The following is a 15,769-nucleotide window of genomic DNA, read 5'->3' as shown; positions in this document are numbered from 1 at the left end:
ACTCTCCCGCTACCCACCAGTGATAGTTCTTCATTCGGCTTAAGTCATGTGTTAAAGGAATCCCACGCTAGGTATCGATCTCTCAACATCCTTTAGCTTTAAAGGCTTAAGCCAAACCATCTATAGCCAGGTGTGTGAAGCCTTGTGAGCTACTACCAAACAGTACTAGTTACATGAACTAAGAACCATGGATTACCATAATTTTAGATGAAAACACAACCCATGGACTTTGATCAATTGGTGCTAGACAATGTTTTTCCTCAATAATTCGATTGATTGCAAGTAGGCATAATTAGGCACTTATCAACTAAACACCGGTTCTTGGCTTCCGAGCTAAATCCTACAATCACCCGAAAAGTTAAAAAAAAAATTTTACTACAAAACCAAAACCATCAACCAAACATGACAAGATCCGGGAGAAACGATATAGATGAACTGGGCGCGAGCCTTCACTTTGCCGATCTCCGGAACTAATCTGGAAAATGTAAGACCGACACGATTCCGGCGAGTTGCTTGGTCCCAGTAAACCCTGTGTTGATTTCTTTTCCAATATTCACATTTTTCTTCCCCGTCAGTCATTAAAATGGTGGGTCCCATGGCGGTGGGTTCGAGCCCTGTTAGTCCCATCCCGCCCTAGGATCCTATGAATCCATTGATTGGCACAGTGGGGCCAAAGTCCACGGCTGTGGGCCCATCCCTGGCGGATCCAGACAATCATGTATCTCTTCCTCATTTAGTGCCACATGTCACGTCCAACTACTTCCAGCCCAAGGAATAGGATTTTTTTTTTTTTGATAAATCTTTCTTTTAGCTGAATCTAGGCTCTTAAAAAAACCAAGAACCGATTCGGAACGTGAAAGAGACCAGAAACCAAGTAAGACACGGGCTGACCCAAGTGAGTCCGAGTCAAACCGGAGTAGTTGGACTTGGACAATGTCGATGCTTCTTCTAATGAGTGCAAAAACCTGGTCGGACATTTTGTTGGATAATGTGTCAATTTGTGGTCTGGAACCGCATCGAAAACTGAACGATTTCCTGACCAGGTCCGGGTCCGGGTCCATATACCTAGGTCCAGACCCATCTCTCGTAAAAAACCGATGGGCACATTTTACCAAATTGTCCTCCCGTAACGACGAAAAACACCGATGTCTTCGGGGTATTTTCGTCATTCTTAACCCCCATCCGACCGGTACGCGCCGGTGGTACTTACGGCAGCGGATCTTTCGAGACTGACTCGCTCGCCACGTCATCACTGGAGACGACTACGTGGATCCGCACCCAATGGGGGTGGGGGGGACCACTCCCGCCTTTTTCACTCTCTCTCAGTTTTTCTCTTTCGTGGGGACCACCTGCCGCCTTCAGATCCGGCGGCATGGGCCCCACTCGAGAAAACGACAAGGACAACCCCCTTACACGGAGGTCAAATTGCCCTCTGCCAGGCCCACTTTTCTGACAACGTGTATCGTCTCCATTGGACAAAGCTCCAAAACGTGCTCGTCTGCGGGTCCCATCAATGGCCCTCGCCGATTTTGTCTCTTTTTTCCACCGTACCGGCTTCTATGGGTCCCACGCCAACCGCGCCCAGCACCATCCAGTCCAGTCCAGTCCAGCCCACCTCTCTCGCCAACCACCGAGCGAGCGAGCCTCCTCATCATCAACACGCGTCCCTGCAGCGGACTCAGCTTCACAACTCTCCAAGATGATCGAAACCGAAATTCCCAGACGCCCTTAAAATTACTGAATACTAAAATACTCATCACAGCACACACACAGAAAAAAAGAAAGAAAGAATGAAAAAAACATCCCCGGATGATGATGATGATGATGGCGTTCACTTTTGAACATAGAGTGGTCCCTGACTCTCTTCCCTCTTGCGGTAAGCGGTTTCTCGTTTCATCTCTCAACGTCGGTTGTTTTTTCCTCTTCTTCTACTTCTTTTTTATTATTGTTATTATTTTTATTTTTCTCTATTCCTCTTTTTATCCTTACGACGTGTTCTACACGAAGGAAGGATGATGATAACGATTCCCTCTCACCCTCTTTATTTCTCTCCTTCCTTTTTCTTCTTCTTCTTCGTGCTGCTTTCTAAGGGGACGACCATGAGAAGAGGAGAGGAGGATTCCCGGTGAAAAAGAAAAAAGGCAAAAGAGAGGTGAGCTTGACAGTGACACCGGCATCGAATGGCGTTCCAGCAGCAGCCCACTTGGCTCAGCAGCGCCATCCTTCGCCAGCAGGCCAATTTCATCGACGCTGAGCAGCAGGGAGGGAGGAAGTGGTGCGGGTGCGAGCCGGGTTCCAGCTGCGCGCGCTGCAGCGGCTTCCTTCACCTTCAGACCGCCCCCGAGCATCCCAATTCTGGTGCCTCCGTGCAGTGGCTCCCCCGTGATGGTGGTGCTGATGAGATGCCTGTGTCGAGCGACTCGGCGATAGCCGCTGGCTCCGGTGACGCGAACAACGCCAACCAGGCGGCCACCAGCGGGGAGCTGGTCGACAGCGGATCGCAGCAGGGAGAGCAGGGTCAGCCTGGTGAGGATGGGTGGCAGAGCGCGCGGTACAAGGCGGAGATCCTCGCGCACCCCTTCTATGAACAGCTGCTCTCGGCACACATCGCCTGCCTGAGGATCGCCACGCCCGTCGACCAGCTGCCGAGGATCGACGCCCAGCTCGCACAGTCGCAGCAGGTCGTCGCCAAGTACTCGGTGCTCGGCCACCAGCTCCTGCCTGCCGATGTTAAGGAGCTCGACCAGTTCATGGTCGGTACCACCGCCTTCTTCTTCTTCTTCTTCTTCTTCTTACTATTATTACTACGATTCGTTGTTCTTCTGCTCTGTTTCTGTTTCTGTTTCTGTTTCTGTTTCTGTTTCTTGTGTGTGCTTCTCTCAAGTTGGTATGGGAAATTTTTCATGGTGGTCTTTCCTGTTTTGCTTCTATAGTGCTTTTGATTTCCATAGAATAGATTATGATGTCATTTTGTGTCAATTGGATGAAGGTGGTGTTTCTTGTTTTGCTTCTCTAGTGCTTTTAATTCCCATGTAATAGGCGGATATTAGGATGTCTTTATGTGCCAATTGGGTGATGTAGTTTCCAGTTTCTTCCATTTGTGGATGGGTTCTTTTGGTGGGTGTCCGATCGATTTCCGTTTTGCGATTCAGTTTCGTGTTTCTGATGGTTTCGGGGGATTTGTCGTTGATGGTGGTCGTTGTTTTCTGCAGAATTGGGGTTGTCTTTTTTATGATTCTCTTCTGTGAGGTTTTAGATTAGTTTGGGGAGAGTGGAAAAGTGGGGGTTGGAAGGTAGGGATGAATTGGTCCAAGGCGATGTTTGGTAGGTTTCTGATGAATTAAGGTGCTTATTTGGGAATTACCGCTATTCGACTTCTTTGGTAGTGAGGCGTTTCTTTTTATTGACACATAAAGGGCCGTGTGATTTTACGTTAAATGCTTGCTGGATTGATTGTCGTATAGCCGTTTTATTGTAGAGAGGATGAATGCCGAGCTGATTACGAACTATAGTTGGAAAGGAGAATGTATGAACTTCTGTTATCCAGAGGCATGCACATCTAGGCTGTTTCCATTTAAAACTTGAAGGTTGATGAGCTTAGCATGTAAAGAAGGATGTGCATCAGGTCGGTTTTTTGGTTAAGCATGGTTAAGAAAGGAAGAGTATTTACTGGAGAATAGCATATTGATATCTCCCTTTGTTTGCGACGTATACATCAGTGGTTGCATGCAGGTATTAAGAAGAGCGTGAACCTGATAGTGACACTGGTCAGAACGCAGCAAGTTTAAGTTACAATTGCAGAAGCTCCATTCCTGAATCTGGGGACCATGGTTTCCCCTATATAAATGAGAGGAGCTTTCCCTTGATATTGAACCATATCAGCCCATTTGGACATCATGTTTGCATGTAAATGTTATGGCTCATTTAATGTTCTACTCCAAACTTTCTTTCCAAACTTCACCCTATACTTTCTCAAACTTCCATTTGCCAAGACTTGGTTTTGCTTTTCAAGTAGTATTGGATGCAACTATGTTTCTATTTCAGATGTTATAAATTATTCTAGTAGCCAAAATTTTCTCTTCATGGCGATTATCCTTTTTAAACTTTGATTCTTTGTTAATTTAGACTATCAGCTGGTGTGAATTAGTTTGGAGCATGTTTCGTAGTATGTGAGATTTACCATTTGAAACATGATTTCATAGAATGATCAACATCTTCCATATATTTTTTCAATTCTTACTGGCAAAAGTTCAAATTACAATGTTGTCAGAGTGAATTCATTTTTTTGGTATTAAAGTTGCAAGTGTTGTCTTATGGAAAGCAGTATATGCTCTCAGACAGAAGCAATAATCTGCTAGGAGCACACATGTGGTGCATTATATGAGGGAAAAAACACTCATTCGGTGTTGGGTCATAGTTATCTACTGATCACAAGTTCATTTATAGGTTGCTTTGATACGAGTGACCTCCATAAATGTTTATGCTTGCAAATGATCTTTAAGCAGTTGGTATATCATAGTCATAACATTTTGTTTTAATCTGAATAAATTAGGAGATGTGCATTTGTTGATAATCTACTCAGATATATCTTGAACAATTTAGTGTCTGAATATTATTCAAAATGTTCTCTTATGTGTATATCTTTCCCAAGTGATTCCTTCATCTTTGCCTTCCACTTGATTTTCCTTTGGGTTCTATCTACTTTGGGATGCCAGTGTCTTCAATTAACTATTATTTCACTCTATCACAAGTTATTATTACCTCCCTTTACATGAATCCTTTTTTTTGTCGATAATCAAGCTGGGGTTAGGTACATGAATCCTTATTTGCTGACACTGCATTTACATATTATACAATAGTTTCACAGGCATTCATGGTTTCATTTATCGTTGAGTTCAAGCATGTGAATCAGTTTTTTTATAGAAAAATTAAATTCTCTTTGCCCAACTCATTCATTTTCCTTAAATGGCATAGATGTGCTCCAGCATTGATTCAAGGAAATTTTCTACTTGGTGTTGACAGACATTATGTGCTCTATATGGGAAGTACTTAATGTTGTTATGAGATGTATGACTTCCCATGGGCTTCTTGCAATGACATCCTTCCTGTCAGGAAATAATATATTTATGCAACTTCATATACATTGCTGTACTATGTTGTTGTAAGCTATTATCCAAAGCTTCTTTAAATTTATTGATTTCTTTCAAGTTTGTGTTGTAAACATGGGCCATAAGCCACAAAATTGATTGGAGATGAATGCTATGATGCATGTATGAGATCTGCATTTCTATTTTGTCTATTTTGTCTTAATTAAATATATGGTTTCCAAAGTAATCTTTATGTAAATTACATGATCTCCAAAGCTTATTCATGCCCATAGCTGCTTTGCAAGGTATGCCTTTGTAACAACCTTGTGAACTTGCACTAGATCTTGCAAGTCAATGGGCATTCATACTATCTTTGTCTTAGGACCAAATGAGGGATCTAAAACATGGTTTACTTCTCTATTTCAGTGTCAAAGTCGCTCATGACATATGCCAACTGCCAACAGCAATCAGGATCCTAAAGAGATGCCAGTTTGCTGAACATCTCAAATAATTTTGAGAAGAAATATTTTGAACATCTGATTACCTAATGAGAATGGTACGTGAACCATAGAGACCGCCTGCATGAACCACAATACCACAAAGTGATAAACTGCTTGTAGACACTCTGTGATTGGTTGGCTACCGTCCAAAGTTTGTTATAGGTTGTGGCATGAAAAATACTCCTCAAACCACATTATTGAGGAATAACTCCTTTGCATGGAACAAGGAAGCCAAGTTTGCTTCCTGAATGACAAGGGAAGTTGTGGCTGTCATGCAATAATGCAGTTTTAATAGCAAAGAACGTATGGTTATCCAATTATGCAAAGAAAATAGTCCAATAAAGTTAACTTATAGGAACTCTTCACCTGATGGTAGACATTCTCATTCTCGGTAGCCTGATTGGGGCCATGAATAACTACACATATAGAGGCTTAGTCCCAAAACATCATTAATTTTCAGTGAAAGGCTCAAATTTGGTATTTATTTCTAAAATCTTCAGATTCATGGATCTCAATAAAAATCTTCTGTATTCCGAAAATTGTACTTAAGTCTCCATGTCCGAGAATTGTCTCATAATAACTCTAGTCTTGTAAAACCTTTGAGGTCAGGAAGTTTCTATTGAAATAAGAAACGTTTGGAAATTGTAGGACTTAAACACATGGGTGAGACTGCATAATACTAAGTTGAATTTATCATGTTAATTTTGTGTTTAATTGATCGCTATAGTATTTAATCAAAATTAGTGTGATAAATCAAATTTATTGCCAAGTGAGAATATAGTTTTTAATTACTTGTTTACTAATTTTTACATATTTGTCCAATTTTCTATTTTCGTAATAAATGATTTTCTCATGATACTTTGAAGTTTGAATACACACACACACATGATTCCACATGCACATGTGCACTCACATGCATACATGCACCTTCTCTGCATGAGCCTAAAATCTGGTGCATGACTGGATCTCCGATTTCACGTTCTGCATGAGCCTGAAATATCAGTTTGTGTTTTCTGGATTTGAAGTCAAATCCTATGGAGGAACCCAGTTCTCAGGTTTCAAATTGGTGGATTTATCTGGTGGGCTTTTCTGGATTTGAGAGTCAAATTCTATGGGGAAACCCAGTTCTCAGGGTTCAAATTTGTGCATTTATCTTGTGGGATTTTCTGGATTTGGAGTCAAATCCTATTGAAGAACCCAGTTCCAGTATTCAAATATGTGGATTTTTCTGTTTACTGTCCATAACAAGTTAAAAGTGGTGTAAATTTTAATGTTGTTTGGTTGCATTTATTTTGTTCACCAGGAAGCACAACAGTAAATTGAGTCTATGCTTGTAAAATGGTACTCTCACCTATTTTAGTATACTATAGGCTGAATTCTTTACATACTGTACCAGAGCAATGTCAATCTTCCCATCGAAAATGCAAGAGTGCAGGACAATGGCAATTGCAATGATTTTTCTTTCTAAATATGCATTTGATGCCTATGGATCACCTGTACGTGACCGCTAATCTGGCCCAGGTGTACATGCGCATTTTAATTAAGCTTTATGGCTTGCTTACATCTATGGATAACTCCAGATGCAGTGTTGCAGCAAGTACGTTAACATTGCACAGTTTGTGACTATATGATTTATCGATCTAGGAATCTGAATTGAAGGAAAGGTTGCTCTACAGGGGCTTTGGTTGGCCATTTATTCTGTGACAATCCCACCACTGGTCCACATATCATGAAAACATGCCTCAATACTTAATATCCTTTCATGAGTTGTGATATTAAAGGCTTAGGAAATGATTTTCGATTCCTTCATCAAGTCAATCCTAATACTTGATCGGATTTGATTGCCACACTTTTTTTTTCCTGCTTTTCTTCTTCAATATAATTTCTACTTCTGCAGATTCTGTCTGACCTTTTAAAAGCTTCTCCCTTTAATTATGAATTCTCTGTCAGTTATATTTGTCCCACTATACTAACCCCATATTCTACTTGCTGATCAGTCACATTACCTTTGGTTGCTTTATTCATTCAAAGAGAAACTTCATCAGCATGTTCGTGTTCATGCGATGGAAGCAGTAATGGCTTGTTGGGAGCTGGAACAGTCTTTGCAAAGCCTAACAGGTGACCTTTTCTATTTTGTACACACACTTATATCACACTTCTATGCAACTTATTTTTTTCCTTCTCTGATTTAAGCTATTATCACAGTTCTTTTGGCTGTTCTTCACCTAGTTATTTTGCATTATGCAATGTTAGCAGGGGAAAGTATTTGTTGCTTCTGGATGTCTTATTTTCAGTGTGGTAGACTTCTACCATAAGTACTACATGGAGTGGGAGTAAGATGTAAATCAGTGGATTAATTGACCTTCTAAGTTATAGATACAACATGATTAGCATTGCAATGTATGCCTAATGTTTACAGTTTGACCATATGCGGTTTGTGTCTTGGTCATGGCTGGCATGACAATGGTGAACTTGCAATGATAAGTAGGTTTGAATGACCATAAACTCGTCTTCACGGGCTTTAAAAATTGCCTAATCGTATCACAATTATTAATAAGGGTTAGAGAACCCTAAATCTTGGCCTAAACATGTCCACCCAAGTGTCTGCAATGTTTCATAATATCTTTCAAGTTCACTTGAACTGATACAACAAACTCTTGACATAATTGGCCTCTTTTAACCATGGTCTGCGTGCCATGTTCAAAGGAATTTCTAAACCAGTCCTAATCCTGAAAAGAATATTTGAATGGCTTGATAATTTGGAGAAGTGTTTCCGATTGGCTAGTAAAGATATAATTTGGACGAAAGAGATCATCAGGCTACAGAAGAGTGAGCAGTACTTTAACTGCACAGAATCTCATCTATAATCTATTACCTCTGCATATGCACATTTGAAATGGCTTGCACAAATGCTGGGATTGCATATAAATAGCAATGCCATTGATCAATGTTATTATTTTTCCATTTTGATTCATTTAGGATGACCTGTCATCAAGACTACCTTCACTTTTGTGTTTTGATAGTATTTTATTTTTTGAGGAGAAAACAAAGGGAAAAGGGCACCTGGACTATTGAGTTCCGGCAGCAAATTTATCTGTACTTCCCAAAAATCTGTAGCTTATCACATGCAACAGACTCTTAAGTCATAACCAACCTTTTCCAGGCAAAGGCATTGCCCAACTTTCATGTTACTATGATAATCATGAAATATGATCTTGCCTTTGAAGTTCCTACAAGTCCTCCTTTTTAGACTTCCTTCCAAAATTACCGAGAGTTACAAGCTTCCAAGTTTGGACATGTTTCTGGTTGACTTGGAAAGTTAGAAAGATATTTGGTTGCTTCAGACCATGCTCACCCCCTGCCTGCTGTTGGAATGTAATATAGTTTTTCATGTTTCTTTTGTGCTACCCCATGTTAGTGTACATATCTTTATTTATAGGGGTATCTTTGTATTTTTGTCACAGTTGATTGTAAAGTCAACAAGTTTTGTCTTGTAGTGTAACTAAGAGCACGTCTTCCCTCAAGAGGGGTTGTATTTTCTCATTCTTTCTAATGAAGCATTTTTCTATCTTCTTCATTCTTTTGTGTTTCCCTCTTGAGACCTTTCTTGCCCTTGATACCTGCCATGCACACTCCCCAACAACCTGTACCCATGAAATTTCTGAATATCATATAGATTTCCACGTTCCCTCTTGATAAGGATGCACAGCTCCTGCTATCTTATCATTTTCTACCGAAGGAAACTGGATACGTGTTGAATCTACCTTATTTCAATAAGCTACATGACATATACCCCAATTATGAGAATATGATGAATTCATGCCAGTCATTATGGTTTTGGGTTAGCTTCATGAATTTTTTTCTTTGAAAGGCAAGCTGGGGTTAGGCAGACCAGTTACACAACATACCATTGGGTTTTGAACTTGCAACGTCCCAACACAAGGTGACATGCTCTAACAGCTCCTACCAAACAAGCGGAGGCCCCGTTGGTGGGTTAGCTTCATGATTAGTTAGCCATGAGTTCTGCACCTCTTCGGTATGTAGTTGAGGCTCTAGCTACAACCTATGTCAGCTTTATCATGTTTTTACCATTTGTTTCACGAGTTCTTGTGGAACCAACTTTACTGTTCTGCTTGCTGCACATGTTTTAATAGAATCGACCTTGATTCCTTGTACGTGCACAGGAAGATAAAAGTTCTTAATGGATGTTGGTGTGAAACAGGTGTGTCTCCAGGTGATGGCACAGGTGCAACCATGTCTGATGATGATGATGACGACCAGGCAGATAGTGACACCAACTTATTTGATGGAAGCTTGGACGGTCCAGATAGCATGGGCTTCGGCCCCCTTGTCCCAACTGAGACTGAAAGGTCCTTGATGGAGCGTGTAAGGCAAGAGCTAAAGCATGAACTAAAGCAGGTTGAAGGACTAACCATCTATGCTGATTTTCATGTTGTCACAAAGTTTCCATTCAACAACTGCAGTATGCTTCTTATCTATATTAAACTTCTTATTACTGGATTACAAAGGGGTCAAATGAGATACTATCACAACCAAGGGGTGCGGGATCTCAGGTTTGAAATCCACAAGGGTTATCCAGCTGCTTGCCCATCAAAAGAAGGAAGGAGGGGGGTGGGGGGTTGTTTAAAATGTTTATGCAAGTGTTCAGTGATTGTACTAAAGTGTCTGGGTATATGTGCTGTATCTGTATGTGAAGTTGAGTTTACATGGTCTATTGTGCACAGGGATACAAAGAAAAGATTGCTGATGTAAGAGAGGAGATCTTGCGAAAGAGGCGAGCTGGAAAGCTTCCTGGTGACACAACCTCATTCTTAAAGGCTTGGTGGCAGTCGCATGCCAAGTGGCCGTATCCAACTGTAAAGTGTTTTGACCTGTGTTCTCTCACTGCTATCAATAATAAAGTGCCTCATGTACCAATTTAACTTTGCTTCAGGAGGATGAGAAGGCAAGATTGGTGCAGGAGACGGGACTACAGTTGAAGCAGATAAACAACTGGTTTATAAACCAGCGCAAGAGAAACTGGCATAGCAACCCTTCAGCATCATCATCTTTAAAGAGCAAACGCAAGAGGTATGTTGCACAGAACATGAGAAATGTTAAGGTGATAGAAATTTGGGACCTTTATACCATTTTAATTTTTTGCGAGAGAAGCCATGCAGGTGAGGATGTTGCCGAACAATTTGCGTAGAAAACAGTAGCACATTTGAATGCAGCGACATGAAAAAGAAGTTTCTTCCAAGTATGTGTCTACTTAAGAATGTGATCAGATGAATCCGTATAGTGTTTTCCACAATTTCTACTTGGGCAATCCGCTTCTCATGGGGTCGATCCTTCATTTTTCATTCAGAGAAACTAATGAGAACAAAGGCATCAGTGTACTAAAGCAGGCAGTTGATATGAAGAGATGATACAGCTTGATAGTATGCAGTCTCGCACCAATATGGTTAGTTTAAACGCCTGTATCATGTTCAATCATTATTGCTCAATGCGCAGGATCTAATTAATATGCTTTTCCCTCTATATATCCAAGAAATTCTCGCTTCTGTGTGTAGAGTGTAACAATAATATTTTTTTATCAAGGATGTTAGATGTGGTATAGCGTATTAAATTGAGTCTTGTATGTTCGGATATATTGGTCTTCGGTGTAGATACTAATGTTTATGAAATGGCGGAATCTAGGGCTGTTCTGCCATTCCCATAGGTATTCTGACTATTATTTTGTTCGTCTTACATTTGATTTTTATGTAAAGTGATCTCCATTTATCTTTGCTCTTTTAGCTTTAGTCCACATTTCAATCATCTTATCCATTTTTATCTCTGGTCGTTAGGTTGTTAGCACGCATATCATATGCATTTTTTTAATCTACTTTTTCCTGAGATGGCAGTGTGTGTGTGTGTGTGTGTGTGTGTGTGTGAGAGAGAGAGAGAGAGAGAGAGGTGCAGTAATACTATTTATGCATTTGGAAAAGTGAAAGCTATCAATTTTTGAAATTGGCACCTACTACCTTCTGTTCTGGGGGCATAATTACCATATTCATTTTAAGCGCAAATGCAAAAAAATAAAACATCTCACATTGTTTCTCATTTTCATAAGAGGTCATTTTTTATGCAGTGCTGCTGCCTGCTTAGCATAATGCTCCACTGCTAATGACCATCCATATCAACATTGCTCTAAATGAACACCACACCCATCTCGAGAAATGCCAAGATAGGTGGCTGTCATGCAGGTCGACACTATATAATGTGAAGTTTTCTCATAAACCACCCTCTCGACACTGTATATAATGTGAAGTCTTCTCATATAAATCCTAACTCCCGTTCCAGATACCAGCTTCCAAACAGGACCTTTATTGTTACTGACATCTTCAATGATCTCCCATGCAGAGCATAACACTTTGGCTCAACTAGTTGGGGAAAACCTGAAATTTGAGGAGCTTTTGGCTATTTTTGGGAACATTGATCGGAGGTTGTGTTGTGGTTGCTGCCAGGGCCGGCTGGCCTCTTTGATATTTGAGGCCACAGCCTTGGACCTCAAATGTAGAAAAGTATATAACGCTTATATTTCACATGCTAAGGGCCTCCATTTAAACATGGCATAGGCATGTGCCTCATGCCGAGGGCCATATATATGTGTATATATATATATATATATATATATATATATATATATATATATATATATATATATATATATATATATATATATATATATATTGCAATCTTTCGGACGGGTTGGTTTTGTATAAGTCAGTGCTACCGTGTGGTCTGTCTGATGGGACTATGTTTTGGTTGTCAAAAATTGCACCATGGGCATGGTTTTCCCACATTTGTTTTTTCTGCGAGTTCACGAGAGTTGTTTGTTGCGTCAACTGCCATAAAAAGTGGACTGGGAACATGCAACAAGTGGCTCCTCGGGGGTAATCGAACGTCACTCTCAAACTCATTGATATAATAAAAGCCCAGGTCCCTTTTGCCCAGCTCTGGCCTGTCTGTAAGGTATGCACACTTGAAGCAAGAAAATTTCTTATAAAAAAAAAAAATTGCCAATGAAAAGTTTTGATGTGTTGTGGGTTAATGGTATCATGGTTGGATTTCTCGCCGAGTTGACTCGGGATTTGGATGAGTCAACTCGAATCGGCACAAATCCGAATCAAAAAACATGTATGACTGGTAAACCAAAAGTCTCCCGATTCAAGGGAAAAGATCAGGTGACTCAGCCGAGTCACTAATATCAACTTTTTTCTTTCTTGTTTTGATTTTTGAAAACGAAACCCTAAGCGGCTAAGAAGCCCTCTTTCCAGTGATTTCGGTCCCTCTCCTCTCGGCTCTTGCGATTCTCGAAGAGCGGGCGAACCGGCAAAGATGGTGATGGAGGTCATCGGGCTTCCTGGTGGCGAAGGCCTTGCGGACGAGAGGGTCAAGGTCGTCTCCGTTTCATATCGCTGAGGAGATGAGGAGGTAGTCGAACTTTTCGCCGAAGTCGTCACCCTTGGCCCCTGAGACCCCGCCGGAGCAACCCTCCAGCGCGACCTTCGCCCCGACTGCATCATCATCGTTGGCCATCCTCTTTCCTTCCCTGGATCGATGCGGATCCGAGCGCAACGGGGAGTAGTTGCCCCCTTTTCCTCCTCTTCTTCTTCGCCTGAGAAGGACTTCTGGGTTTTCGGGGTTCAGTCAGGAGCTGGGATGAGTTTCCTTTGAGGGGCGGCGAGCATCAAATTACCAAAAACTCCTCCTTATTACAACGTCAAGAAAAAAAAATGCCATTTTTTGTAATTTTGTTATATTTTTTAATAAAAACCTTGACTCGTCCGGGTCACCGAATTGACTCGTCCGAGTCACGGAGTTGCAAACGGGTGATTGCATACCGAGTTCCGAGAAAGCCAACCATTGCCTTAATAATGCAAAAAGAAATTTTGATTGGAAAAATTCAGGAATTTTCCTATAAAAAACTTTTCTTTAAAAAATTTTCTGGAACTTGATCTAGATCTGGATCTGGATCCCGTGCAGCAAGCAGAGGTCTAGGTGTTGAGTAAACCCATATCTGTCGCATCTATCCTCTGTGTTGCACGCATGATAGATCTGGGCCAAAGTATACGTAATTTCAAATTCTGAGTGTCCCTCCTCACACACTCGTTCCCGAAGCGAGATATGCGGTGGGGAATGGGCGGATAACATGACCCGATCCGTTGTCTACTTTCCACACAGCTGGATCTCGTACGAGTTACACGAATCAACCAACCGGAACTCAGATTCATTCCGATCCGATTCACTTTGTATCAGAAAAAAGGAAAAAAAATACACACAAATTTCCAAATTCCACCTCTCTCCCCATCGTCTTCCCCCCGAACTCTCGACCCCGCGCAGTCGCAGGTCCCTCGAGCTCTGAAACCCTAAGCGGAAAAATGGAGAAAGCGTGGGATCTGCTGCCGTTGCTTCTGGTGGCCTCTCGCTGAAGACCCGAAGCTCGCGCTGCACTACTACCGGTATTACCTCTACGACGGCCTCGTCCTCTTCTCGCCCTCCGCCCAGCGTGAGCACCCGATCCGGTTTTCTCCGCTCGCCGATTGATTCGGGTCTCTTTTTTTTTCGAAAATTCTCGGTTCTAGGGTTTTCTTTTCTTGTTACTTTCGGATCTGTTCGGTTTCATGGGTTTTGGATTTGTTGCAACTTGTTGTAGGTTCTACTTGTTCTTTGCTGAAGGTTTGATTGTTTAGGGTTCGAGCTGGAGATTTAGGGTTTTAGGGTTGAGAGTGTTGAGAGTTCTAGGGGAGTTGATAAGGAATTTTGATCTTGTGGTTGTTGAAGCTGGATTCTCTTCGGGCAGGATTGGGTGGATCCTTGGATTTGGCGGCCGTTCTGGATTTCGTCGACTCCGGCCATGATCTTATCGTCGTTTGGGATGTCGGGGCTTCCGATTTGATTCGTGATATAGCCACCAAATGCGGGGCAGATTTTGATGAGGTGAGTTTTTTTTTTTTTGGTTAGTGAATTTATGTTTATTTAAAGCATCTAGCGGTATTTATAAACTTTTCAACTGTTTACCACACGTTTCATCATAGGGCTTAAATATCTATAAACTTTCATGGGAATGAAAAGATTTTTTGGTCAATATTTTTAACTTTCAAAAGAAATGTGTCGTGTAACTTGACCGCAATGCTGTCAAGTGTAGCTCTACATCACGTTTGCATTTTATGGGCTGCCATGTCTGCGGTAGCTTAATTGGACTTTTAGGTGCAGTCATGCCACAGTAATTGATTATACTTGTTTGGATCAAGTGTATTTCTCCATGCTATGGATAGAGGATGTATGACCACAACTAAGGCTGGACATCAGGTCAGGCCGAGCCAGCCCGATTGATATGAACGGCAGCAGAAAGCTCGGTCCGATTGTTATTGGGTCGGGCTAAGGCCGACATTAATCGGATCGGGCTTGTAAAATATCTCAAAAGAGATAATCTGCAAAGCAAGCACCACCTCCACGAAGGAATATGTGCACAAAGGCACAAGAACACTTAGAATAAAAAGTACTCAAGGTACAAATGAAGAACACAAATGCCAAAATATAAAGAATTTTATTGAACAATTGGAAAACAATGCTTCAAGCATTTAATACATTTATGAGGGGGGTTCACCCCTATTTGTACTAATGAGGGACCCTTGGAGGGAATCCCACTGGAAGTTGGAGCCCCTCCAACGGTTAGAAATCTAACCGTTGGAGGGGCCCAATGTCTAGTGTTGGACCCCCTCCAAGAGTTGACTAAGTCAACAAGAAGAAAAAGGAAAAGAAAAAGAAAAAAATGTACAAACATATTCACTAATGTGAATATGCTCAAAAAAAAAAAATATTGAAACACCCTTGGGGGTTACATGATATACAATTTAACACCCTCCATCAAACTTAAGGTGCAATGATCAAGAGTTTGCCGAGAAGAAAGTTGAATCTTGGAGAGCAGAGCGCCTTGGTGAAGAAATCTGACAACTGATATTTTGAGGTCACGTAAGAAAGATCTATAACTTTTTGCAAATATGCTTCCCTATCGTAGTGGCAGTCTATCTCAATATGCTTTGTATGTTCATGGAATGTGTGATTTTTAGCAATGTAGATTGCACTTTTATTATCACAACATAACTTTGTGGGTCCTTGAACCTGAATCCCCAT

The 15,769-nt window shown here is 41.3% G+C and overlaps 1 protein-coding gene and 1 pseudogene across 7 annotated transcripts; both read left to right on the top strand.

The window, feature by feature from the left end:
- Positions 1-2,003: 2,003 nt before the first annotated feature.
- LOC149835218 (homeobox protein knotted-1-like 2) lies at positions 2,004-12,149 on the top strand. 7 transcript variants are annotated; one of them, XR_016432825.1, is made up of 9 exons: positions 2,013-2,753; positions 7,585-7,705; positions 9,810-10,006; positions 10,333-10,464; positions 10,542-10,678; positions 10,757-10,847; positions 10,956-11,051; positions 11,721-11,835; positions 11,993-12,149. XR_016432825.1 is itself a non-coding variant. In XM_090011761.1 (6 exons), the coding sequence occupies exons 1-6, from the start codon at positions 2,181-2,183 to the stop codon at positions 10,794-10,796; spliced, it is 1,197 nt and encodes a 398-aa protein (XP_089867887.1). In that variant the 5' UTR covers positions 2,004-2,180; the 3' UTR covers positions 10,797-11,385. The 7 variants fall into 7 exon arrangements, 3 of the variants coding, with proteins under 3 accessions (XP_089867887.1, XP_089867886.1, XP_089867888.1); XR_016432826.1 differs by lacking the exons at positions 11,721-11,835; positions 11,993-12,149 and having other exon boundaries at positions 2,006-2,753; positions 10,760-10,847; positions 10,956-11,385; XR_016432827.1 differs by lacking the exons at positions 11,721-11,835; positions 11,993-12,149 and having other exon boundaries at positions 10,768-10,847; positions 10,956-11,385.
- Positions 12,150-12,970: 821 nt separating this feature from the next.
- The window catches only part of LOC149835217 (dolichyl-diphosphooligosaccharide--protein glycosyltransferase 48 kDa subunit-like), a 32,060-nt pseudogene continuing 29,261 nt past the window's right edge, over positions 12,971-15,769 (top strand).

Source organism: Nuphar pumila, chromosome 6 (genome assembly GCF_984573655.1).
Source record: "Nuphar pumila chromosome 6, dmNupPumi1.hap1.1, whole genome shotgun sequence".
Taxonomy (NCBI): domain Eukaryota; kingdom Viridiplantae; phylum Streptophyta; class Magnoliopsida; order Nymphaeales; family Nymphaeaceae; genus Nuphar; species Nuphar pumila.
This window is presented reverse-complemented; position numbering and strand designations above follow the sequence as displayed.